The 27,342-nt window shown below is 46.6% G+C and overlaps 1 protein-coding gene across 1 annotated transcript in view; it reads left to right on the top strand.

Annotated features, from left to right (window-relative positions):
* Positions 1-27,342, top strand: part of CACNA1C (calcium voltage-gated channel subunit alpha1 C) — a 626,645-nt gene that overhangs the window by 473,562 nt on the left and 125,741 nt on the right. The window contains 5 exon segments of the mRNA XM_036018449.1: positions 3,898-3,924; positions 12,682-12,842; positions 14,069-14,294; positions 24,787-24,994; positions 25,936-26,056. Of these exon segments, the coding sequence (XP_035874342.1) occupies positions 3,898-3,924; positions 12,682-12,842; positions 14,069-14,294; positions 24,787-24,994; positions 25,936-26,056 (743 nt within the window).

Raw genomic sequence — 27,342 nt, 5'->3', positions numbered from 1 at the left:
AGTGCTAACCAACCAACCAAAGCACTTCTGCTCTGCGTCTCAGTCTGGTGCTCTGGGAAAGGAAGGTGCTCTCAGCAGAGGCCTAGGGCTTCTAGAACCATCTGTGGGGCGACTACAGAAGACCACTTTTACCTCTTTTACACATTGGGCTTCCATGTAAGATTTCATATGAGTAAAGCATCATACCACTTCGTAAATTGCAAACCACAGATCCAGTGGTATCTAAGGGTCCTTCCCAGCTCTCGAAGCCTACAGTTCTCTGAAGAATATAGAATTAAAAACAGGCTCTGCTGAAAAGAGTCCATGATAGGAGTCATACCAAATGATCTGTCATCTCATCACAGAAAGCGAGGGCTAGATGTCCTAAGAACCTGAAGGACAGTACAGGAGATTCAAACTAGTGAGTCACCAAACTAGTGAGGCCATAGATTGCTGAGCAGTGCCGAAGCCGCAGTGGAGGCTGACGTCGTAAATGTGGAGTCAGGCTGCAGAACAATTCGACATATTTTTTGGCAGGCTCTGTAGCCTGGAAGCACTAAAAACAGACAGTGGTGTGAACCAGGGAGGGGTTTGCCAAGCAGACCCGGCAGAAGGCCCAGGCAGCGTGGGAGTCTGTGTGGGGTGGAGGGCAGCACAGACATGACTGTGGGGCCAGGCTGAGAACTGGAGGTCGGGCCTGCCATTAGCCTGCAAGCCCAGAAGAGTGTGAGCAATATGATTGGGAGGGCCCAGCGAGGGCAACTACTGGATCCAGTGAAAGAGCAGGAGGGCTGATGGAGGAGACTCTGGCCAGAGATGTGGAACAACTGAGTCTAGTACCTAGTAGTGGAAGCAGTGCTCTGCAGTGACAAGAGCTGGGGTTTGACCTCCTAGTAATAACAGCTGTGGTCGGTGTTGTCGTTGTGGAGTCTAGGAGGTTCAGTCAGATGTGTGTCAGCCTGCATGGCGACTCCAATGCCATCTGATTTATGTCGAAAGCAAATTGGGACAATTCAGGCAAATACTACTTTCCATAGCAGGTAATAAACATACAGTGCTTGTTACTTTAGGAAGGGGAGGGAAGCTGAAAGTGTAAAGAGCTGCTAAGAAGTTCAAATATTTGTCCAAAAACGACAAATGCAAATTGAGTGACAAAGCAAAATAAAGAAGAGTTTTGGGTTTTTCTCTAATTTTGAATCTTAATGTCAAAGAAAATCTTGGTTTCCTAGAAGGTTTGTTTGTCCTGGAGGTGTGGGCAGAGAAAATATATTGGATCGGATGAACTCCAGGTCCAGCCCAGTGGAACTATTTTGATGGTCTTATGTGGTACACATTAACTTTTTCCACCTCTCTGCTCTTTAAGAACCCACTTGTTGGGCTCTTAGAATAGGGTAGGGTAGGGTAGGGTAGGGTAGGGTAGGGTAGAACAGAATAGAATAGAATAGAGCAGAGCAGAGCAGAAAAGACATGATGAGAAAAGCCATTAAGCCTGAGCAAGCTGTGACTGCCCCATTGGGGTTTGCAGAAGCTGGAAGCCTCGACTGTTCAGTAGGAGGAAGCATTTGCCACATGTGGAAAAGCCCAGGGTGTGGAGTGGTGCTCTGACACAAGGCACCTGCCTACTCCCCGGCTTGGCTTGCTGACTCATACAGGAGACCAATGTGACCCACTTTGCAAACCCTGAGCCAATAGTTACCTCCCAGGAAGTGCAGGGCTGCAGGGCATTGGGGTCCTCTGTTTTCATGAAGTGGAATTTTTGTACAGGGAGAATGAGGAATCAGGCACTTGAGGTTTAGGAGACTTCTAACCTCAGCTCTCCAAGGGCCAGGGTTTTCCTTTGCCTCCAGAGACATGCCACTTGAACAGTACCCTCCCCCTCCTCAAGTGGGGATGCTTAAGTAATATGGTACTTAAAAAGGGACAAATGTTTTAGACTCAAAAAGCATGAGCTCACAATCCTGAGACCAGCAACAACAAAAATCAGTCTTCACGTGTGGTATCCAGAGTTATACATCAGGACTTGTAACTAAGTGGAAAAGGAAGTTGTGCTCCATTTCCTCCTTTTTAGAATGTGCCAGAATGCACAGTAAGGACCCTTAGCTGATGACCATGCTTAAACTCAGCTCCGGTCCTCTCCTCAGTCAGCCACCCCTCACCCTGATCCTTCCCTGTGCCCACCTCTCTTAGTCATTTCTTTGGGAGACATGAACATGCAGATTTCAGTTTCCGCATGTGGTAGTTTTGAATAACCCATTTTTCTTATGAGTCACCTGGACTGAAAGAGAGAGAGAGCCTCATGGGGAAGGGCCAGTGGTCCACACTGAAGGGCCCCTCAGAGAGGTCACTGAGAGAAGGCCAAGGGCCGGGCCAGGCTCTGCAGACAGAATCACAGGGATCATGATCGTCTGCATTGGCTTGTGTTTACACCCAGCAGTGTGAGCTGCCCAAAAGCAAGCCTAGGGCAGACCTGGAAGGTGCCATGCTCAGCATGGCCCTGCTGCAGAACAGAGCACCCTGACTCCCCTGACTCCCCACCACCCAATTAGCACCTGGAAAATATTTGTTTCCCCATTAAACTGTGGCTCTAAATAAAATGCTGCCCTGGCTCCCCTTCCCCCTCCCACATGCTTTGTTAACATGTGATTAAACCCTCCAGCCCTGGCAGGCAGTCGTTGGAGGCGGGAAAAAGGTTATTAGCTAACGGTTCAGAGCAGTAAAGGCACTTGGCTCAGATCCTCAGTGCCCCAGAGATATAATTATCTCATGCTCGATGGCTTTGCCACCTGTCACATCTTCTGGTTTAATTTTTTTAATAAAAAGACAATGAGATGGGTTGTTTTCTTGCTATGCAGCAGAGCTCACTTTGTGCTGAGCTGGGATGACACAGGCTCACAGCAGTTGCCTCCCAAGTCCCTGTTCCTGTTTTCTCTCGGTGTCTCTCTCTCTCTGCTGCCATCTCCATCCCTTTTCCCACCTCTGACTTGCATTCTGCCCCTTTCTGCACATCCCCTTTCTGCACATCCACCTGCAACCTCTGCAGTGTTTCCTCCCTCTACACTAAGCCTTTCTGACACATGGCCTTCAGTATTTTGTCTCATGTGCTTGTACTGTCCCCTCTCTCTCTCTACCTATCTGTTCCCCTTCTTTCCTCTCTCCTTCTCTCCCTCTTCCAACCTGCCTCTATCTAGCCTTCCCTGGATTCTTCTATCAGAACTAGGTTGTCTTAGGGCCTCCTTGAAGGTTTCACCTTTCAGTGGACCCTCCCTCATACAGACCTTCGAATCTGCCACCAACACGCCTGTCCTGTGCTCCTGTCCCAAAGTCCCCCAGGGTCTTCTGGGCACCACATGACTGTCTGTATGCTGTGTTTCTCCCCAGGGCCTGTGACTGTTTCTTTAGGCCCAGTTTGCTGGCCTCAGGCCAGGACATTAGTGGCCTTTGCATTTCCTGCTGGCTCCTTTTGCCCATCTTCACCTTGTACCAAGCATTGGCCATGCTTCTGCTCAGACAGTGTGGGGTGTGTGCTGATGGGTTTCTGCCTGTGGCTTCTGACTGGTGGGATCCAGCCTCCCTGTCTCTGTGGCTCCTCTCAAGGTGCAGCACTCCTAACACGCTGCCTAACCTGACCTCATAGAACCTCACAGTAGACTCTAGTCATCAGAACATGGGCTCTCCCTCTCCACTTAGAAGACACGAGATTTGTAGACTTCTCAGCAGGGCCAACCCTCAGTCTTTACATTTAAATGCACGAACACATGAGAAGATGCTGACAAATAGGGTTCTCTGTCTCCAGAGTTATTCTGAGTCACAGCACACATCCATCCAGTGCCCATATATAGGCATCAGGGGACATCAAACTTCTCTGGCATTGCTGAACACCCTTGAAATGCTTGCTAATGTCTCCTTTTCCTTTTTCAGCCACCGGATCTCCAAGTCGAAGTTCAGGTAAGTGAGATACATGCTACTCTTCTTTCCTTCTGCCCGTCAGCTCTATCTCAGTCACCCCACCAGGTGGGCAGTAGACTTAGGCATGTTCTTCAAAGGAGGTAGCTGTCAAGAAGAGTTTTTTGGGTCACATCAACCAAATAACCCAGGGAGTGATATTTATTGAATTATCTTTGTCAATCTTTTTGGTAGCACATCCCAAAGCTGTGAGACCTAGTGCGTCTCCCTACCTTGTAAGTTGAAGTCCAGGTGAAATAAATGTAATGTGGATGCTTGCTAATCTTCCTGACTACTTCATGTTCATGGACACAGTGAGATATGAACTTTAAGGGTTATGGAAGGCACCCAGGATCACCACACTGCTGGGCTTCAAAACCTTCCACAGGGGCTGTGGTCTTCAGCTCCCTCTGCCTTTCTGCCTCACTTCCCACACTTCCCTGCACCTACCCTTGGTTCCAACCACATGGAACTTGCATTCACTAGAATGTTCCCTGTCCTGTCACACATATGTCAGGGCCTTTGCCTGGAGCCTCCTTCCTGAATCACTGTGTCCCCATGTCTTCGTCAGGAGAATTCAGATTTTGTTAAGAACCTCAAATGTTACCACATCAATGACATCTGCAAATTCCCCAGGGGAGATTACTCACCCCCCCTCCAATTCCCATAGTGCTTTGCTCATACTAATATCATAGCACTTACCACACTATGTACTAATTATTGGCTCACAAGCCCATTTCCCTCAATAGACTCTGCATTCCCCAGAGGTATTACTTTGAGAGAGTCTGCTAAGTTCCTGGCCAGTGGTGGGCTGCTTGTACGTACATGTGTGTTGAATGGATGAATGGATGGATATGTAGAGATTGCATTTACTACCACAAAGTTTGTATACATCAAAAAACATTGATGGTTTATGTCTTAATTGGCCTATTCTTGTTTCCCTGGCTTCACCTACTATGTAGCTGGAGTGTAAATAATACTGAATTTTAGTTCAACTGGGTAAATGTAACCCAATGGTGTATTTTAAATAGTCCCTTAAGGTAAAAGTATTCAGTTTCTCGTATTTTCTCTTCCCCAGCACCTCTCCAGCCTGGAATCTGGATACATGGGGGCAGGGGACTTCAAAGCCCCGGGAGGTGAATAGGGCTTGGGGAGGACTGGTCCTGGAATGCCCCCTGAGTCCTCTGCTTATCTCTGCTGTGCAGTAGCTAGTCTGAGCTGCTGTCTGAGCTGCTTCCTGCTGAGGCACAGCAGGCCCATCTGGTTTGGGCATCCACCATTGGAACCCATGCCCCCCCACACCCATATACGCATCTGATCTTACAATATCCACCTCTGTTCTCTGACCCCCAAGCTCTGTTGGTCCACTGACATTAGCACCTCATACCCCACGTGAGTGCACAGACCCCCTTCTGGGTCTCTCATACTCCATGAACGAGCTATGGGGAACCTGGAACACTAAGCAGGCTCACCTACCTACCTGCCTCCCACCACCGTGTCTGCACCAGCCTAGACAGAGCTCTAAACCAGTGGCTGGCATTCTCCCAGGGTTCTGCAGACCCTCTGTATGCACCCAGTAGAGGCTGCCAACTGGCCCCACTATCTCTGGGGCTCCCTGGGGCTCCTTTGTGTTTCTAAAGCAGGCTTCTCTAAGCCCTTGGGGCTGGACCCCCAGGACTCCAGTATCTGACTTCCTCCTCCACTTCTGATCCTTCTTTCTCCCATATTTCCACTGGAACTGGAAAATGCTTGGCTTTTCTCTCCTTCTTCTTTCTCTTAAGACCTGCTTTACATTAAAAAAAAAATCTAGGGCCAAGTATACCAGGCCTTACTCTTATTGCATGAAAGAGAGCCCTAGGAATGTAAATGTCCTTTTTTTCCTTTTGTTTAGATTTATTTATTTATTTATTTATTTATTTATTTATTTATTTATTTTTAGAGAGGGAAGGGAGGGAGATAGAGAGAAACATCAATGTGTGGTTGCTGGGGGTCATGGCCTGCAACCCAGGCATGTGCCCTGACTGGGAATCGAACCTGCGACACTTTGGTTTGCAGCCTGAGCTCAATACACTGAGCTATGCCAGCCAGGATGTAAATGTCCTTTTTCTCTCCATAATAATGCTTGGATTTTGCAGCATTATCTCCCGTATCAGGGAATGTGGCTGGATCACAACAGGGACTGAATAAATGTAGGGTGGGCAAAAGTACATTTACAGTTGTTCATATGGAAAATAATTCAATAATCAATAATAATACAAGAATAAACTGTTTTGTGTACTCACAATTGTAAACCTACTTTTGCCCACCCCTGTTATTTGTTGAGTGAATAAATGAGTGAATGAATCTTGACACATACTCAAACAAAAAATCTAATTGGACAGCAAAGTTGAGAAAGCATTTTGTGCTTCTGATAATTCCAAAGACCCCACACATAGATTAAGAGTAAAGGGACAAAAATACATTTGAAAATATTTCCAAAATATGATTCTCATTACATGCAAATGAGTGAACCATAAATGAACAAATGAATGAGTTAAGGAATCAATCAACATGATCTAGAGGATGGAAGAAAAATTTCATGTTTGTATGGACTCGGTCTAATGAGAAATTACGCAGGGGGCTCTGGGAACATTTTTTATCCAGTGATTTATGATGTAACCTGTGCTTTTGAAAAGAGGAAAGGAACAGTGAGCCCTGAAACTTCCAACTCTGCTCAGCCTTGAGACTTGGCTCGACCTGCTATATATTTAACCCCTTGTACACCAGCTATTTAACTTCTGGGAGGGGTTTCTCCCTCTGCAGTTTCTATTCAAGATACAAGAGAAATGCAGTGAGGAGACTTTGTATTCCCAGAAGACTTACCACTGGTAGGTTGGCACTGTCATTGAACGCTTTTTCAGATGAGGCTACTGAGGGTGAGAGAGGCTGGGGCCACGTGGCTCTTCTATGGAGGGTCAGCCAGCACCCACACCCAGGACCCACGCTGCTGACTACTGTGCCGTCCTACTGATGAGGTCTGTTTCTGCTTAGCTCTTGTATCCTGGGCTTGGGGAGGAAGCTCTACAGCAGTTCTGCTGCATGGAAATATAATGTGAGCCACACGTGTACTTTTTACATTTTTCTAGTAGCTATGTTAAAAAATAAAAAGAAACTCTTAATATAAACTTAACCCACTGTTTCTAAAACATCATTTCAACTTTTAATTAATATAAAAATTATTGAGATATTTTACATTTAGTTTTTCATACTAAATCTTTGATGTCCATTGTGTATTTTATGCTTGCTTCATGTCTTATTTGGACTGGCCATATTTCAAGTGCTCAACAGCCATATGTGGCTAGTGGTCACTGCACCAGACAGTGTGGCCATAAAGGGTCTGGGCAGGTATCACATGGTGGCCTTCCAGTCTAGATTCTTTGGCCCACAGATGGTGTCTGTTTAGGAAATATCAAAGGCGTCAATGAATTGGAAATGCCATCAAAATTGTCCAAGTATACCGGGGGCAGTTTTTGTGTGATGCGAAGGTTTCCACTACAGGTGCAAGAAAAATCTGTCCTTGTGTGTTCTCATTGTGGAAGCAAATATAGAATGAGAGAACACGGGAGAAAAGCAAGGTTAGTTAATGCTGGGGGCTGGGGAGAGAATTTTTGCAACTCAGAAATAACCTTGTAAACAGTGTCTGTTTTACTTCCCCATTCAAAGTATTTAAAATTTGAATTTAAAAAAGAAATCAAAGTATTCCCGATCATTTACTCAGTTTAACAATGGAAAATAACAAAATTTGAGCTTCAAATTGGCCTATTCTATTTGCAAAACTGAAAGACACAAAATTATAGTTTATTTAAAAGAAACACTAGAACAGAGCTTTTAGGGAAAATTCTGCAAATTAGTGACTTATAGTATCAGGAATTAGTTACAATAAGGAATTTTGCAACATTTGAGGCTCACTGTTCAGAATAGGATTTATTATTTTTTTAAAGATTTTAATTTATTTTTAGAGAGAGGGGAAGGGAGAGAAACATTGATATGTGGTTGCCTCTCATGCATCCTGACCGGGGACCTGGTCTGCAACCCAGGCATGTTCCCTGACTGGGATTCAAACTGGGGACCTCTTGGTTTGTAGGCTGGGACTCAATTCATTGAGCCACACAACCAGGGCCAGAATAGGATTTACATGGTTAGGGGACAAATAATTCTGAAAGTATTATGCAACTTGAAAGGATTAATCGGATAACCTGTTGAGGTTTCCAGATCTCTATTTTACAGAGTTTTAAAGTGGAACCCACAGGGTTCTAAAATTTTGGAGGACTGTCTTGCCCCATATTCAGTGAAATGCACCTCCATGCTTCCCTCTACTTTTGCTATCCCATGAGCAACAAGGCACCCAGATTTTTCCCAATCTCTAATAGTCCATTTTTACTTTTTTATCTATCTATCTATCTATCTATCTGTTTATTATCTTCACCCAAGGACATGCTTATTGATTTTAGAGAGAGGAAGGGAGGGAGAAAGAGAGGGAGAGAAACATTGATGTGAGAGAGAAATATCGATTGGTTGCTTTTCTTATGCAGCCCTAACTGGGAACCAAACTGCAACCCAGGCATGTGCCCTGACTGGGAAACGAACCCACAACCTTCCAGTTTGTAAGACAAAGCCCAACCATACTGAACCATACCAGCCAGGGCCCTATGGCCCATTTTTAAGTTACTTATATATAAACTAATTAAATTTAATGACTTTCTGTGTTTCTTGTTCTCAGTTCTGTAGCCAGTATAAAGGCCCTGAAGTGTCCACTACTATTATAGATGACTGTCAAAAATTATATGCCAAGCAAACTCTCTCAGGAGCACTGCCCTCTCCTCATACCCACCCTCATCCCTGGATCACAAGAGGCCAGAGGCTCTCAAAACTTGTCTCCAAATCTGCGTAGTTTGTCCCCGCTGCTCTGCCAGCCTGTCAGCAAGTGTCCTCACTGTGTGAGGTGGCCTGCACTGAACACAGTTCCTTTCCCTAATGGGCCTTATGACATCATTGCAGATCCATACAGTAGAGAATAACTGGGAGGCTCTTTCCTCTGGGGAACCTTTTCTGACTCCTCCGTGACTGGCTAGGATGCCCTCTGATGTGCTCTGCCACGCCTACCTCGGCACCAATCCTGCTCTTGGATTGCTCGCTTAGTGGTCTGTATTACCCACATGAGTTTTGTGCAGACAAAGGCCATGTTTAGCATGTTAACTGTTGAATATCTAGTACCTAGCCCATGGTAGGTGTTCAGTAAGTATTTCTTTTATGTGTAACTAAATTAATAAGGCAGAGAGAGGGTGACAGTAGTTCTGAGTCTGGGAAGACTAGAAAAGTGCACGGTGGGGAAGCTGGGGTGGACAGGACATAGCAGTGGGAGGGGGGTGGTCCTGTGCCCTGGGGGTACAGCCCCAGTAGGCGGAAAGGCAAGAGTAGGGCCCAGTATTGGAAAGAGGTAAGAGGACCTGAGGTGAGTGAGAAGAAATATCCTATCGAATGCAACGATGTAGAAGAAGTGGGTTAGACACATTCATAGCCATCCCTCTCCCCTATGTCTGCATATGGAAAGTTCTATTTCTAGGGTAAGTGACTTTTCCAGTTAGTGTGAAGGGAACGTGAACAGCAGGCACATTTCTCCTCCCTATTTTATCATTTAATTTCTATATCCTCCATGCATATGTAAACACAAATAAATTTACACATTCTAATAAACCATTACATTTATTATACAGTAGGAAGCGTTGCCAGGAAACCGGTTGTCAAGCAAAGCTATATTTTGAAGAGTGGGAGGTGTATAATTATCTTTAAATACTTTCCCGGGGTAGTAATTACCCCCACCACAGCTCAAACCCGCGTGACTCTCCTGAACGGCTGCGCACAGGAACAGCACGAAGTAGGAGTCCTGCCCTATCTGACAGCCACTCCTGCAGGGGCTGGACCAGAGCCGTTCCAGACCCAGGGGACAGGCCTGACCATATCACACCCTGCAGCCACTGCCCCAGACTTGGGGGAAGAGAAGCTTAATCTAAGTTCTCAGCACTAAACTCACTCCAAGTCAGCTCCTACATACTGTGACAGAAGGCAAACTCGATCCCTTTGGATTCCGAATGACAAATGTCAGTGATTTCTGTAACATGACATTGTACCTACTTGAAGCATTTTTTGAAACTACAATGTAAGCTTCTTAAGGTCAGATATGAGTTTGTCCTGCAAATTCATTTTTCAGGATAAAAAATGGTGTTACCAAATTCCCCTGCAATGTCAATAACCGCAGTAATAGGATAGAAGCAGAGTCCTGCCTCAGCAAGATGAGACTCCTCATGACCGAGGTCTGGCTGTCTCCAGAAGTTCCTGCTCACTAAGGACCAGCCACCTGAGACTCCTGTCCCCTTTCCCTGCCCCTCCCTCCACTGCCACACATCCTCACTCTTACCCAGGGCAGTGTGTATAGAGGATGGAAGCCTCCCTAAGTGCATTGAAAGCTCTAATTTTCTGACCCTGAGGCATTTCTTCTGTGTGTGGTGACTTTCCCCTAGGTAGCAGGTGAGTGTTCCCTACAAAGGGTTGGCGCTCGCTGAAGAGGGCATCCCAATGCCACAGTGATACAGGGGCCAGATCAGAACACCACCCAATTAACCCTTCCTTGCTCTGCAAGCCCAAAGCGGAGTTCTCTCTGCAGTTCCGAGGAAGCTGCACCCTTCACGGATATACTCCCCACTTCTCTCATCTCATTATAGATTTTCACTAAGATTTGCTAACAGGATTTTCCATGGGTAGTAGGTAGAAATATAGATGAAGTCAAGCTAGCCCAGAAAGCAATTTGAGATGAGTGAAGGGCTCCATAAACAGCAGAGGTCTACCTGCCTGGAGACCTAGAATACAGATGTGAATACAGATGTTCCTGGACAATTGCTCTAAGATTCTGCTTTGTTCCCTCCCCCTACCATGCCTTCTTTATTACCCAGTCCTTTATTTCTCCCCATCTGCAACTGCCTGGTGGGTTTCTCTACAAAGAATCTGCCAGCACCTCAAGTTTATTTCCTGAGCTGAGCACCCCAGTTTCTCCTCAGAGCAACCTCCATGCCCAGAGCACTGCTTCTCCTTATCTGCGCCTGTACTGCTTAGACGGGCCACCCTTCTGATCACCCCACTAGACATTTGGGGTGTTCCTTCCATACCTTTCTCTCTCACCCTGCACATTCAAAGGACTGTTGATTTTGCCTCCAAAATTGGTGTCAACTCAGTGTCCTTTTTTCCATGCATATGACCACTGCCTTCATCCTCTTCAACCGAGTGTCTGACAGAGCACCCTTCCTGCTGTTCCTCACCTAGAAGCTGACAGAGTGGTTGTTTTGTTAGTTGTTTGGTTTTCTAAAATCATATCCTGTCATTCATTCTCCCTGTCCAAGTCCTCAGCACGGCCCCTCATCTCCTTCCCAAGCACGGCTCTAGCGTCCCTACCCTTCTGTCTTTTGCACAGTGTGAACACTTGGTAAATGTCTGGTCAAGAGAGTTACCAAATATGGCCATATGTTTTCTCTGCATCGTGAGGATGAAATTAGGGATAAGCTTTAAACCCCTCCATCACAGAGCTATAAAATGTGTCTGTTCTCTCGGGACCATCTAGCTTTTAATGGCCCTCAGCCACGGCTGCATACTAACATCATCTGTGGGGCTTTAAAAACTACCAGCAGGTTTTGGTGGGGGTTGTTTGTTGGTTTGTTTCGCTATTTTAAAAAGCACCTAGTCCCCAGAAAATTGGATTTAATTGGTTTGGGCTTAGGACCTGGTTTTAGGTGGAGTTTCTTGGTCATCTTTTAAGCTTTTCCCAGGTGATGCTATGCACAGCTAGGGTTGAGACGCACTGACAGCAGTCTCTGACCAAGAGACCAAGGGGACATTGTATGGATCAGGGCTGAACTTTGTGGGGGTCATGTGCTGTATGAACTTGTATGTGGAGGTGTGTGTATGTGTGGGTGCCCTCATTTTTCGGAACAGAAGATCTAAATACTCATCAGACTCTCAGCAGATTCTGTATCCAGCAAAGGAGCTCTGCTCCAGACTCAGCCCTTACAGTTTACAGATGAGGCAGCATAAAGTAAGAGCGAGAGATGGGGGTGCTGGGGGAAGACCAAGGGGCCGCTGCCACTGTGTGCTTGTGGCCATGGGACTTAACCTCCATGGCCCTTTGTTTGTTCTTCCTCAAAACTAGGACAACACCTGCTTCGTAGAGTTATTTAGAGAATTAGGGAGCGCTTAATGAGAGGCACCTAATATGGTACTGAGCATACGTGAGGTTTTGTTCATGGCAACACATTACTAGTCCTAATACTACCACCACTACAGTAATAATACTGCTAGTGCTTGCAGTATTATTTCTAATACTGCCATTATTCTAAAATAATTCCATTTTTGACCACTTTTAGCTTTATGCCAGACACATACATGGTCCATCAATTCCCACAACAACCTGGTGAGGTTGGCCCTATTCCCATTTCACAGATGAGAGGAGGGAAGCTTAGGGAGGAGCAGGGACAAACCAAGGCCACAGAGCTAAATGGCAGCAACCCAGTTAGCTTGAAAGCTTATCCCCTTGGTGCCAGGTTATGCTGCTCTCTAGTGAGGCCAAGTCAGTTATGAGGTGAAAGGAAGCCACAGTGGTGCCTTTCAGATTGCAAGAAATCTGAATTTCATAGCCACCTCCCTCCCATCCTTCTCTTCTTGCCTACCCCTTTCTAGTCGCTACTGGCGTCGGTGGAATAGGTTCTGCAGAAGAAAGTGTCGTGCCGCAGTCAAGTCCAATGTCTTCTACTGGCTTGTGATTTTCCTGGTGTTCCTCAACACGCTCACCATTGCCTCGGAACATTACAACCAGCCCCACTGGCTCACAGAAGTGCAAGGTGAGAAGCAGGCCCCGGCGCTCTCCCAGTTCACTCTAGCCACCTCAGCCCTGAATTCCAGGGAGGGGCAGTGCAGGCAGAAGGTGGATGGGAAAGTAGCCAGTGGCCACAGCTCTCGGCAGTTGCCATGCCAGGACACCAAGGGCCTGGCAGCTTGCGAACCCCACAAGAAAATGCACAACCTCATCATAAACAGCTGTGGCTCACTGGCTGGGTCCACACCATCTGCCTGCCCCAACAGTCACTGTTGGGTCCAGGTGACAAGGACACATGCCATACCTTGTTTGGCTATCTCAGACCCTTGGCTGCTAACCTCCCAGAATTGACTTTCAATACTTCAGGCTTTATTATTGCCTCCAGGTACATGTGGAGGTAAGTCCAGGTAGGCTTGCAGGGTATGTGAAGACAAGGTGAGCAAAACACAGGGGAAAGGACAGCAGTGGCCTGAGCACAGGGAGCTGTCCTCAATGGGTAGTCAGTGCCCATGCCCTTTCCTGGAGCCCTGGGAGAAGGACTCACTAGCCAGCACCTCAGCACCACTCCCATGGAGTCTGGTAGACACAGGGGCTGCATTCCAGACTTGGATGGCCTGGCTTCCCCCCTTGGCTTACTGGTTTACTTCTTATATATGAAAAATGGGCTCAATGACAATAATAACTACCTCAGAGAGCTGCTATGAGGAGTAAAGAAAATAAGTCATGCAAAGCCTTTGTAGTAGACACTGTAGTCAACACTTATTCTCACTTCAGCTTTCCAAAGTTTCAGTTACTGTAGTCAATCATGGTCTAAAAATACTAAATGAAGAAAATTCCAGAAATAAACAATTCATAAGTTTTTAAATGGCACACTTTCTGAGTAGTATGGTGACATCTCGCCCTGTTAGGGTATATATGTATAGGAAAAAATAAGTATATACAAGGTTCCGCTCTATCCATGGTTTCAGGCATCCACTGGGGGTCTTGCGATATATCTCCTATGGATAAGGAGAGGTTACTACACTTGGTAAATATTTGTTGTGATTGTAACTAGATACCTTTTCTTGTGGATTTGGCCCTAATTTTTTTTTTTTTGGTGGTAGTGAATGGGAGAGGTGTCCTGGCTGGGAAGGGAAGGGAGAGTTTGTTCATTTTTCAGTGGTGATTGATTACTGTGTTTTCTTTTTCCTCTTCCCCCTTTTCCCTCCTCTCATACCTATTTGGATCATACCCCACCCTTGAACCTGCCAGACACAGCCAACAAGGCCCTCCTGGCCCTCTTCACCGCGGAGATGCTGCTGAAGATGTACAGCCTGGGCCTGCAGGCCTACTTCGTGTCGCTCTTCAACCGCTTTGACTGCTTCATCGTGTGCGGGGGCATCCTGGAGACCATCCTGGTGGAGACCAAGGTCATGTCTCCCTTGGGCATCTCTGTGCTCAGATGTGTTCGGCTCCTGAGGATATTCAAAATCACCAGGTATTTCCCTTCAGACACGGGACTCAGGGAGAAGTTCTTGCAGAAGGCTAGGAGGCAGAGGTCCTACTTGGGAAAGCAGCTGCTGTTTCTAGATGGGTCTGTCCTCAGCTCACCTACAGTAAGGGGAGCTTTGATTCATTTAGATGACATATCAGTTAGAAATCCCTTTGCTAATTCCAGAGACTGTGGTGCGAACAAATTAGGGATTTGCTTAGTCAGTCACATGAAAGCTGTCCAGAGGTGGGCAGCCCAGGTGGCTTCCGGAAGGCATCGGGACCCAGTCTCTTGTTCTTTGCTTTGCCAGCCTTAGGCCTGCCTCCCACCCCTAGGTCACAAGGTGGCTCCTGGAGATTGAGCCATCGTGTTCAGATTTGAGGCAAGAAGAAGGGGGCGTGGACAAAGGGAACACCCATCCCACTGAGTCAGCTCCTTCCAGTGCTCCCCAGAAATCTCACCCAAAGCTCTATTCTCATGGCCACCCAGCGGTGAGAGAGAGAGAAACGTGGTCTTTAGCTGAGCACGTGATGCCACAGGTGCAGCCAAGATTCCTTACCTAAAGAAGGGTGATGGATATTGTTGCACAGATGGCTTTCATTCCTCCTTCCACACGTTCACCCCTCTCCATCTGTCTGTCCATCTGCCTACCCAGAGACTGCCGTCTTCCTAACTCTCCAGGTCAATCAGGGATTCTCATGTAGAAGACAGGCACGGCCAGTGGGAGGTGTGCTCTAGGACAATAATTTTCAACTGTGTTGTGACCCATTTGGGATGATGAAATCCATTTATTGGGCCACAGCCATCATTTTTAAATAGCTGTATTGATATATAATTCACATACTAACGAATCCACCCTTTTAAAGTGTATAATTTATTTTTATATGCATTCATATAGTTTTTCAACCATCTATTGTTAGATTTTCATCACCCCAAAAGGAGACCCCATACCCACTCCTCATTCCCCCACCTTCCCTCCCAGCAGCAACCAGTATAGATTTTCCTGTTTCATACAATGGTTCCCATGAAATCATGCAAGGCCCGGTGTTTGTGTCTGGCTTGTTTCACTTGGCATAGTGGTTTCAGGTTCCCCGACTTTGTAGCATGGATCAGTACTTCATTCCTTTCTATGGCTCAATAACATTCCATTGGATGGATATAGATCCCATTTTGTTATTCATTCCTCAGTTGGGGGACATTTGGTTTATATCTATATTTTGGCTACTATGAATAATGCATCTGTGAATAACTGATGCTTAAGTTTTTGTATGCATGTATGTTTTCATTTCTCTTGGGTATATACTCAGCAGTGGAATTTCCAGGTCATTTAATAACCCTGTGTAAGATTTTAAGGAAATGCCAAACCATTTTTCAGAGACTAGACCACTGTACATTCCTGTCAGTTGTATAAAGGTTGCAATTTCTCTACATTCTTATTTTTCATGAAAGAATGAAATAGAATCAGAAACCATCGGAAGGCTTCACATGAATGTATGCATTGTTTCATAAAAACCTTTGAGGTAGATATACATCTGAGTTGCAGTATAATACATATTTGTCACTGTGGCTGTGGTCAACCTTAGAGGGACATGTCAGAAACATCTGGAAGGGGGCATGGTCACACTATGCCTCCCAGAGGTATAGGCCTCCTCTCCTGTCCAATCTCTGTTTTGTAGCTTGACTGAACAGGAGCACTGAGACCATCATTTGGATTGTGTTGGAAGAAGGGGCTGGCATCAGTTATCTTCCATTCAGGGACCTGGAGTTAAGCAGGCCCTGCTGAGAGTGTTCTGACTGTGACTTAGTCAGTCGGGGGCCTATGAAGCATCCCAAGACATCACTGTTCTCTGCAAAGTGTTAGCAACCGCACCCACACATGCTTGTTCCAGTGGTATTGCCCAGGGTCCAGTAGGAAAAGGTGTTTCAAGTGTTCACTTCAGTGCCAGGAACAGGAGACACTCAACAACCAGAGATCTGTTGTAACCCTAATTATAATTGTTGTTATTAGGGGAAGGAAGAAGGAGAAAAGAGCTCATGGTGATCTACATACACACACTCTCCACTTTTCGGTAGCCACCATGCCATACTCTGTGGCAGGCCTGCTGTGGGAAGTGGGAGCAGGAGAGCACCCCTGGGGAAGGTTTCCTGTCAGACGATGGACTCAGAGTATGTGCAGATTTTAAACCCACAAGTTTAGCACTCCTGAACAACCACCCCCTCCCCAACAAAGGAGCTCTTTATGAATGTCCTGAATATCTTGGCATTACAGACATTCTTGGTTTAAAATAAAAGTAATAGAAATGTAAAAACAATCATCATTAACATGCATCAGTGCTGTCTCTGTGCCAAGGAGTGTGACTGAACTCTCACGTGCACTTGCTCCATAATCCTTAACAACTACCTGTAAGAGAGGGTGAGGATAGGGACTTTGTCATTGTTCTCATTTTTCAGATGAGGAAATGGTGGCTTAGAGAGTGAAGTCAGTTGTGCAAGGCCACACAAACTGCTCAGGGGCAACGATGGGATTAAAAGGCCATCTCTCTGCCCAGCTTCAGGTTCTGTGCAGAGTTGATGGCTAAACTGTCTTGTTGTCTATGTCCCTGAGACAGGACTTAAGCGATTTTTAGCACCCTAATTCTTGTTGTTAGATAATTGCTGACTCTACTTTCTCCTCCTGGGTCTGGTGATAGTTATTTTTAATTTGGAGTTTCTAGTGCCTCTTAAATAATTCTCAAAAGTCCATATTTGGGGTTTTTGTTTGTTTGATTTTTAAATTCCTATAGAAAAGAATTTTTGCTCCTAGAGATTGCCATAGCATCTTGAAGAGATTTAACATTCATTCTATTTTTAATCAATGATTTATTTCTAATCTGAAACTATTGCCAAGATATTGTTTTTTTTCAATCTATCTTTATCAGAGAGCCTCCCATAGCCCCTCTATGAGAAAGATTAGTGTTATTTTCAGATCACTATAAACTCCATAAACAGAATAATTTCATTATCTAGTTGGAAGCACTTTGGCAAAGGCCATCATCTTCCTGTTTTCCAGTCTCCACACCCTCTGGGGCTTTTGGAAAACAACAAAAAGTGACTGTGCAGGGGAATCCCATGCTCCCTCTGAACCTTGACTCTAACACACCCCAGAGACCAAGAAAATGCCTACAGTATGGTCCCTTGATGTGGGGTTATCTGCACATGGCCCTGCCATCAAACAAATGTATTTCTCCTTCGTTAAAAACCTCTCGGAGCATACTTTGTGATGTCTCACTACTGTTTTTCACAGTGTATTCTGAACCAGTGATTGCAATTCTCAGACTTAGTTGAAGTCATTAGGAGGTCTCATTAAAGACACCACCCCTACAGATTTTGACCAGCAACTGGAGGGTTCTGTGTTGGTGATCTAGTAGCCTTGCTGTGAGAAACACTGGCCTCATTTTCTGCTGCTGTCCTTTGTCTACATTTTTGCCTAAAAAGATGAACCTTTTTATATCATTGGAAACCTCAATTCGTACAGCTCCACTCTCTTCTCTGCATTGTAGCCCCTAACCATGTTAAGATTGTACTTTTGATAATTCCTGACTGAGAAAACACATGATAAAGAACTACTGTGAATTCAGCAGTGTTGAAATCAGTATGAATTTTATTAATTCCTATACACCTGTATATATTGAAGGGTGGTAGTGTCAATTCAAGACAAGCTATTTATTTAGAGTGCTTCAATGCTTAGTGTATACATGGATTCGAGGATCCCATCCTATAATTCCAAGTTGCCCTTCCTGCACCCAGGCCTTTGGTATGAGAGCCAGGAATGCTGCTCCAGGCCAGTGGCTCTCACCCATGATGTCATGACATGACAGTGTGTCTGAGCAGTTGAACAGTATATGGCAGATAATTTGTTATGAGGTAAAATATTAAAATTTGTGGTTTCCCCTTTTAAAAAATAAACACAAATAAATTCAATATTGTTCTTGTAACACCCTCCCTCTTGGTCACTTGCCTTCCCAAATGCTTTCCTGACTGGACAAGAACAGGGTGGACGTACCACTAACCCATGCAGCTTGAAGGGAGTTTGGTATATGATGAATAGGAATGTGTCATGTGCAGCAAAGGAATTATTAGCATGCTTACATTTTTTGTGTGTTTTGTGAACATCTGAGAGTGCCCTAGGAAGTATACTGTGCATGTGAGTGTCATTATCCTATGGATTTCATTACAAAAAAAAATAAAAACAAGACTAGGAACCCTGCACTAGACTGTAAGTCACTTGATTACTAGGCACTCTTAGTACTATTGGTGAGAAGTTCCAGAATGGGAAAGAATAGTGAAGATAAGATTCCAATCTCAGGGAGAACAGAGAGGCATGAACGTGGCCAAGATCTTTGTCATCTTTGGGTAGATTACCCATGCCAGTGGGCCTTTGGCACCTGTTGGATTGGGTTCTTTCTCTTGCTTTGATGGTGCTCTAAATGTTGCTGAGTTTTGATGCCTCGTCTGTCTACTCTTTGTCAGCCCTGTCTGACATAGGGGAAGGAAGAAGAGATTCAGTTAGATTAAATCTAGATGTGATTGCAATATACTAATGATACCTCCTTTATTTTATACAATTGGCTTTTAAGTGCACCATAATCCCTTCAGCCACCTTTTAAACCTTAAATTCCCTTTCTTTCTCCTACTGCTTTTTCCTGGCGGCCCCCTTCCCGGGCCCTGAAATGGGAAATTGGGCTGACTCATCACAGACTAACTGGTGAATGGTGACCACCTTTACAGATCCTCCCAGCTCTAAATGTCCGCACTGCCCTGTCAGCATGAGGCTGAGGGCCTCAGATCTGTCCGCACACTGCCCCGCCCTGCCCACCCACCACCTCTAGCCCCCATTCTTCTCAGGGCCTATGGAGGCTCAGAGCTCACAAAGGGCTATTATTAAAGAGCTAGGTCAGATATCTTCCCAGTTCCCAGGCCAGGGTCTCTGGAGAAGGTAACCCTGACTCAAAGGCCTGCACACTGGCTATCTACATGAAGGGTGGTCCCTTTCTGGAATGGTGACTGGTATAAGGCACAGGTGAGGATGACATTAATGTACTCCCTCCCTAACCCTGATACTTGTGGTACAGGGGCTGTCTAGGACAGCCTCCTAAGGCAATAGACCACCTTGCCAGGTTGACCAGGTCACATTCCCCCATGTAGGTTCTGTTCTCAGTGTGACCAAGTCCTCTAATGCAAACAGGGAAGAAAGACCTTTGAATTTGTTATCCAAGGCAGGGTTTGACTCTAAAGTGAAACCCATAAGATGTGTCTCCTCCCAGAGTGGAGGGGCAAGGCTAAGTGTCAACTAGAACTACCCTGGTAGTTTTGGCCCTGAGCCCCAGGCTGACCCAGACCCTGACCACGAGAGTCCAGAATTCTCAGTTTTGCTCCTCCTGGCCCAGCATATGTCCAGGTCGGCTTTCTATCATACCTCCAGGCTCTGTTGTGTCTGATGGGTGCAGAGCCCAATTTTCCTGAAGCATTGGTCCTTATACAACCATGCAATGTCCCTGTGGCTGTTGCAGGAAGAGGCAAGGGCAAGGCTGGGCTTCTCACCAATGAACCTGTCTGCTCCCCCAGGTTACCTCACATGACCGCATTCTTTCTCCCTCGCCTCTCTCCCACCCCCGCTCTTGGCAGCAGTGTACAGAAGCTAGTACCACACAGATTTGCTGCATGATATTTGCTTTATAAACACTCTACCAACAATAAATCGCTGCCACCAACACAAAGAGTGTTTTTGCCTTTTTACTTCTCTCCTCTTGGGACAAGAACAGTTGGGACAGGTATAAATTTAGTTATGATCCTGTCTAGAACAGAGAGGAAGTAGGGTGGTGCATTTGCAAAGCACCCAAAGCTATTGGTACTGTTAACTGTGAAGATCTTTCTTTTATACCAAGCTCGAAGCTCTGCTCTATACCTAGAATGAAAAGGTCTTGGCCCTGAACTATTTCAGCAAAAAGCTCACAAGATAAAATTTCCAGTTCAAGCAAAGCTCAGGCTACTTTCTGTGGTTGAAGAGAAGGGAGAATACCCATAGGACTCAAACAAGTGACAGATTCGGAGCAAGAGAGTAACAGAGGTACAAGCACCCCTGAACAGATGGCAGCAACTTAAAGCTAGGGAGGCAGAGGGGAAGCTGAGGTCAGCAAGTTAAGAGAATTTAGGTAACAGAAATCGGTCAGGGCAGAAGCCCTGATCTTCACCTTACGTTAAGGAGAAAGCAATGGGCCAGGTCTGATGGGGGAATGGGCGTGGCTGCGCACACTTTGGAGAGAGTGATTCAGAGCCACAGGAGGACTGAAAGGAAAAGTTAACCCCAAGGATGGCTGTACTGGTAGACTGTCTGAAGATGACAGGGTGGCTTATGCTTCTGGGGCTTTGAGTCCCAGAATTCTGTGTGTGTAACACACATGCATTGTTCTGACGAGAGGATGCTAAGTTCCTCGATTCCTCTAGGACACAGGTGGCAAACACAAGGCCTGTGGCTGAATCCGGCCCTCCACCTTGTTTTATCCGGCCCAGCACCTTGTTTCTACCTGGTGGCAGCACCGAGCTCCTTGCCCCTAGTTAAGGAGTAGTTACATTCATACAGTCCTAAAATTACATTCGGCCCTTTGAAGGCAGCCTTGAGGCCGATGTGGCCCCCGGTGAAAATGAGTTTGACACCCCTGCTCTGCGAGGTCCGAGACATGAAATACTTTGTTCTGCCCCTGCTCACTTTTCTCTAAAGCTCTTTCCTTTTTGGTGTGTGTGTTTCAAAGTTTTGATCAATTAGGATAAAAGCTTCCATTGATTGTAAATCTGCCATTAACCTCTCCAGTTTACCACCAGCTCATGTGTCTAAAAGGAGAGTGACTGAGACCTGCGGCATCGCCAGACCTTCAGGCCATAGCTGTGATAGCCGTCATGAACCAGACTATGTTAAAGGGGCGAGTGTCTGAGGATCTACAGGGCTGCCGGCCCGCTGTTGAATGGTGTTTCTGTGTCGCCCTGCCCAGGGGCTGCCACCTGGCCCCTCCAAACTTCACCAACATTAACAGTGCTGAGGCGCCCCTACTATACCATGCTGTCAGCTCAGGCATGCTTGGCCGCAAACCCAGCCCTTCTCCTCTGAGCCCTGTGAGCATCCTTTGCCACAGTGTCACTTTAGCAGTCCTTTTGTCTCAGTCTTTAGAGAGCACATGAAACCTGTCCAATCATGTGCACACGAGGGACAGGCAGCCTTCTGTTCAACCAGCTGGGTACTTTTATGATGCCAGGCCCCTGGCACCAACTCTGCTCTTTTAGTCCTGCTCAACAGAACCGAAGTACAGGTGCAGACCAGCCCTGGGCGGACGCCCACCCCACCCCTGTTGAATGGGAAGCAACAGGGATTTGAAAGCAAACAGCGTAAACAACCATGATCTCCATTTGTCTTAACCGCATCTCACCTGCATGACTGGTTCAACTTGCAGCATCTGTTCAGCCAGGTGTTTTTCATGAGCGGGGTTCTTTTCCTGAGTCAGTGAACCTGGCAGCAGTTCCTCCTCAACAAAGGTGGCCTCGTGCCTGAAGCCTTCAGCCTTAGTTTTGGATAGGAATTCTTCCCAAAGGGAGACGCATGCTTGTTCACAGTGCTCTTCTGGAATCCCAAAGGGTCTCAAAGACATAGCAACCCTATTTTCCGTAGGGCAAATTGATACATAATAGTTTTTTCTTTCTGTTTTTTTTTAATTGAGTTATAATGGCCATATGATATTATATTAGTTTTAGGAGTACACAGAATGATTTGACATCTGTGTATGCAGTAGTCCCTCTTATCCATGGTTTCTTTGTTTCAATGGCCTGAGGTCAACCACGGTCTGGAAATATTAAGTGGAAAATTCCAGAAATAAACAATTCATGAGTTTTAAATTGCACACTTCTGAGGAAACTGATGAAATCTCATGCAGTCCCGTTCTGTCCTGCCCATGACGTGAAGCATCCCTTAGCCCAGCACCTGTCAGTCACTAAGTACCTGTCTCATTGTCAGATCTACTGTCATGCTATCACAGTGTTGTGTTCAAGTCACCCCGATTTTACTTAATGATGTCCCCAAAGTGCAAGAGTAGTGATGCTGGCAATTCAGATATGCCAAAGAGAAGCCACAAAGTCTGCTTATGTGTAGGAAAAACACACAGCATATACAGGGTTCAGTTCTGTCTGTGGTTTCAGGCATCCACCGGGGGTCTTGCACTGTGCCCCCCCACAGATATAGGGGGACTGCTGTATTGTGAAATGATGACTGCAGTAAGTCTAGTTACACCTGTCACCACACAGTTACAACATTTTTTTTGTGATGAGAGGCTTTCTAAGACTTACCTCTCTTAGCAACTTCCAAATATGCACTACAGTGCTATTAACTGTTGTCACCATGCTATAGATTGCATATCCATGACTAATTTATTTATTAACTGGAAATCTGTACCTTTTGACCCCTTTCACCCATTCTGCCCACCCAGCACCACCCCGTGGCAACCAGCATTCTCTTCTCTTGCTGCATAATAGTTTGACATGTGATCTGGCAATGGAACAGCCCGGAATCTCAGAAACTCTACCCACGAGTTTAAGGGAGCTATAGGAAAAGAAATGACATGGAGGAGGTTCAAATGGCCACTCCTCACTGTTAGACAAAGTATGTGCGTGTGAGGGGTCCTGCCACCACCCCACCCTGTTCCCACCCACACTGCATGTTCACTTGCCCTTCCCACCTTGATCTCCCATGTCAGGACACTCCCTTCTGATACAGCTGGAAATTCTCATCCCCAGTATGCTCTGAAGTAACAGGTTTCTAACACCAGGTGACTGATGAGTGTTGGAGTGTTTGCATGAGAATCACTTGAGGCCCAGCAGCAGAGATTAGGATTTCATGATTCCAGGGGACCTGGGAATCAGTATTTAGGAAAATCCAATCACTGTTTTGAGCAGCTTCCTCTCCAGCACATTTGGGAACACTGCTTTAGCTGTAAGCAAGAAGGGTGTTCTAGCCAATGGGGGCTCCAGGGAGTCTCGTTTCGGGACAGGGATGGGGAGAATGGAAGGAAAACCCTCTGGTCTCTGCCCTCAAGGACTCAGAGCCAGTTTGGGTGAGACAAGACTGTCACACATGGAAATCACTCAAGAGCACTTGCAGAACAGCTACAACTGAGAGTAGATGAATATTCTGCAAACAGAGGGAGGATGACTGGCTCAGCTTGGAAGGGGAAAAGCATGAAGTGCTCCTGGCCAGGAAGGAGTTTATGCTTACGTCTAAACTGTTGGCCATGTGGTTCTGTCACTTACTATGGAATGGTGTCTGGAGAGAATTGGGGGCTGGGGGCAGCTGTGAGACTACTGGAGTGGTTTGTGTGTCACTCTCTTAAGTAGCAAAAGAACTTCACTGTGCATGTGGAAGTGAGCTGGGAGCATCTTGAGTGGAAGAAGTCCAGACCATGACCTGGAAGGCAGAAAGTGGCGCAGAGCTGCGGGGACGTGAGGTTTCCCTGTCCTTACGCTGCAGCAGTCCAAGGCTGCATCCCTTTTGCTGCAGGTCATTTCCTTCACCAGGATCCTTGGGACCCTTTCACAGGAACCCAAGCTTCACCTAGCAGTCATGAGTAGACCCCCATCACTTTCCAAAAGAAAGGGACGCTCCCCATGCTGTAATGAAGGATCTCAATGTTTATTTACAGTGGAGAGAAGGCTGGTGACCCTAAGGAGCCCCACCAACAGCCCATCTGCCCAGTCTGTCCCTGTGGGTGATAGAGGTTTTCCCAAAATTGCCTGCTTATCAGAATCCTCTGCAATGCTTGTTCAAAATACAGGTGTCTGGGACTCAAATTACAGCTATTGAATCAGGGGCTTCAGAAGAGTCTTTTTTAAAAACAGTTCTGGGAAACTTTGCTTAGCAACACACCCTCTCTTACCCATGGATGACCCAACTCCTGCCTCTGCTAGACAGCGGCTGCCTGGCTCTGCAGAGGACAGCCTTTCTGGGAGAACAAAAAGCAGCGTGTCTTCTGTCTAAGACCCAATTGTGGTAATGATACTAACCAACTTTTATCAACTGTGTCTCCCGGGGGCTTTTTATTTTTAATAATCTCATGTAACCCTCCCGTTAACTTAATGAAGTCTGTTTTTTCAGATGGGGAAACAGAAAGAAGGGAAGTTAACTGACTTGTTCAAAGGCACACACAGCTAGCACCTGGCAGAGCTAGGTCAGAACCCAGCCTTTTGGCTGCTAAGCTCCATCTCCTCTCCGTTACACATTATTGATCCTAGAAGCTTGAATCAACTGGCTGCATGTTCCAGTTGACAGCTAGCCAGCCCAATTCAAACCACCACCACTACCCCAAGAAAAGGAAAACAGAAGAGGGGGCTGAAATTTATCTTAAACTCTCTAGTGGGTACATGAATGAGGAATGAAGTTAAAGAAGGCACAGGAGAAGATGATGATCCCTCATTTGGTCCTCAGGTACTGGAACTCCTTAAGCAACCTGGTGGCATCCTTGCTGAACTCTGTGCGCTCCATTGCCTCCCTCCTGCTCCTCCTCTTCCTCTTCATCATCATCTTCTCCCTGCTGGGGATGCAGCTCTTTGGAGGAAAGTTCAACTTTGATGAGATGCAGACCCGAAGGAGCACCTTTGATAACTTTCCCCAGTCCCTCCTCACTGTGTTTCAGGTATGGACTTTCCTCTGCTGGGGTTACAGTTGGGAGGGTTGTTGAGTGGGGGGAGGGGGCGCAGGAAGGAGGAGGCTTGACAATGAGAGGAGGTTTCACCCTTGTACTGGGCAGCCAAAGCCAGCTAGGTCAGCTATGGAGGGCCCAGTCTCAGGAGAACCTGGAGTTCGTTCCATAGTTTCCCCTACCCACAGTCCCCCGTGGAATTTCACTGTTGGGTGGACCATTGAGAGATTTAAAAACTCTTTCTTGGCCATGGGGCCCTTTATTCAGATAAATTCTACATGGAAACCCAAAATACAAACAAATAATAAACAGACTGCTCTGTCGTGAGAGGGGAGGATGGAGCTCTGTCTCACCTACCCACCACACTTCTCCCCAGAAAAACTATAACAAGCCCATCAGATTTGTGATTTTATAGATATTTTGGCTTAGGGCCAAGCTAGAGTAGCACTTATTTAAGTTTAAAAGTAGATCAACTTACAGATAAAAATGAGTACTAATGTGGATGTTGCCAAAATCTTAAAAATGAGATCCAGATGACTAATGTTTAGAACTGGATAGCGTATTATTCCCTCAATGAACACATTTGTTCACATTTGTAAAGTGGCCCTTGATCTTGAGCCCAGAGAGTCGGCTAGTGGTGGCCGTCTTGTGCATCACGTGTTGGGGGGAGGAGGAGATATTTTGACCTGGAAGCCCTTTCCCTCACTCCTCACATGATAGTGTGCCAGTGGCCATGCACCATGTTTAAGGACAGGGTCAGCTTGCCAGGGTACTAGCTCAGAGTCCCAGGGAGGACAGCTGGGGGCAAGAGGAGGGTGAGAGGTGGAAGGAGATTTCAGGCGTTCTGGTCAGCAGAGTGGGGCAGGGCAGGGGAGTTTTGGGGTTTGCTGTTGGTCTAACGCTGTGTCCCTTATTGGTGGGAATGTGTCATTCAGATCCTGACCGGGGAGGACTGGAATTCGGTGATGTATGATGGGATCATGGCTTATGGCGGCCCCTCTTTTCCAGGGATGTTAGTCTGTATTTACTTCATCATCCTCTTCATCTGTGGAAACTGTATCCTTTGCTCCTGCCTCCCCACCCCTGCCACCCACCCTCCCTCAGCTCACAGCATGATGCCAAATAGGTGTGCCCGAGAGCCCTGACTTGGGGCTGAAAACTGTGGTGGTCTGTCCACAGGGCCCCCAGGCAAGTGGGAGGAGGTGTGTTCTGGGGGAGAAAACATTTCCCAGCCCAGAAGCACCTTACTTGGAGGAGGGTCTTGGTGGAAGGAAGTCTGGAGCTTTGGCACAGGTGGGTTCATCCTCCTGTTCTGCTCCGGCTGCGGGAGGGGTGTTCTTGGCGTACTCTAGGTGAACACCCCCGGCTGTATCTCGGTCAGCCACCCACACAGACTCCGACGTGAGCCCACCTAGGTTTGGGAGCTCTGGCCGCCCTGGCTAACCTCATCCTTAAAAGTATCATCAGTCTCTCCTCTCTGCTTTCTGATCAATGTCCCTCCCTCTGAAATCACTCTCTGGGACGTTAGTCCCAGGCAGAGGAAGACAGGGCTCATCAGGCAGACCTGACAGAGCCACTGGCAGTGTTTTAAGGTCTCAAACGTAGGCCCTCTTCTCCCTCCTGGTCATAAATGTGTGAGGGTTGTGTGCAGAGGTGGGTGGTGTAGTAGAGGCAGCTCTGGCCCAAGACTCGGGTTTAAATCACAGCTTAAGGCAGTGCAGAAAGCACTGGTGACCTTTGCCAACAATAAACTGGGTGATTGTGATAGTACCTGGTACTCAGTAGGTCGTTGTGAGGTTCAGTGGGGTAAGGCCCAAGGGCAGGTATCCAGCAGCATCTTGGACAAGCCCCTATGCCCCTGGGTGTGGTTTCCCTGTGTGTGGAATGGTGTGACTGGGGTGCCTGGGGATGAAGGTCAGACTTAACAGACATTAGGATCCTTTTCAGCTCTCCTTCCTTTGATTCTGCAGTTCTTTGACCCACAGTGTTCCATTCAAGGCTGGGGTGGAGGGAGAAGAGAAGGGCAAACAGCTGCATCAATGAGGAGTTCCCAAGCTTCAGCCAGCCCCACTGGGCCCTCCAAGGGTCTCCGTAGGGGTGGGCTTAACATGAAGAGTTGGCAGAGACATCAGGCTGCCTCCTCAATTCCCAGTTATAATGAACAGCTTTTAAGAGCATTCTGCATTCTGCTAGAGACAATGCCGTTTATAATGTCAATTACAGCCAGTCATCTCTGCAGGGAAACCAATAATGAAACCCAGCAATTAAAGAGTGAGGCAGGCCTCACTGCCTCAATCCCTCCCTGCTCTAGCCTGAAAGCTAGCCTGCTCTCAACCTCTTAG

Source organism: Phyllostomus discolor, chromosome 2 (assembly GCF_004126475.2).
Source record: "Phyllostomus discolor isolate MPI-MPIP mPhyDis1 chromosome 2, mPhyDis1.pri.v3, whole genome shotgun sequence".
Classification (NCBI taxonomy): domain Eukaryota; kingdom Metazoa; phylum Chordata; class Mammalia; order Chiroptera; family Phyllostomidae; genus Phyllostomus; species Phyllostomus discolor.
This window is presented reverse-complemented; position numbering and strand designations above follow the sequence as displayed.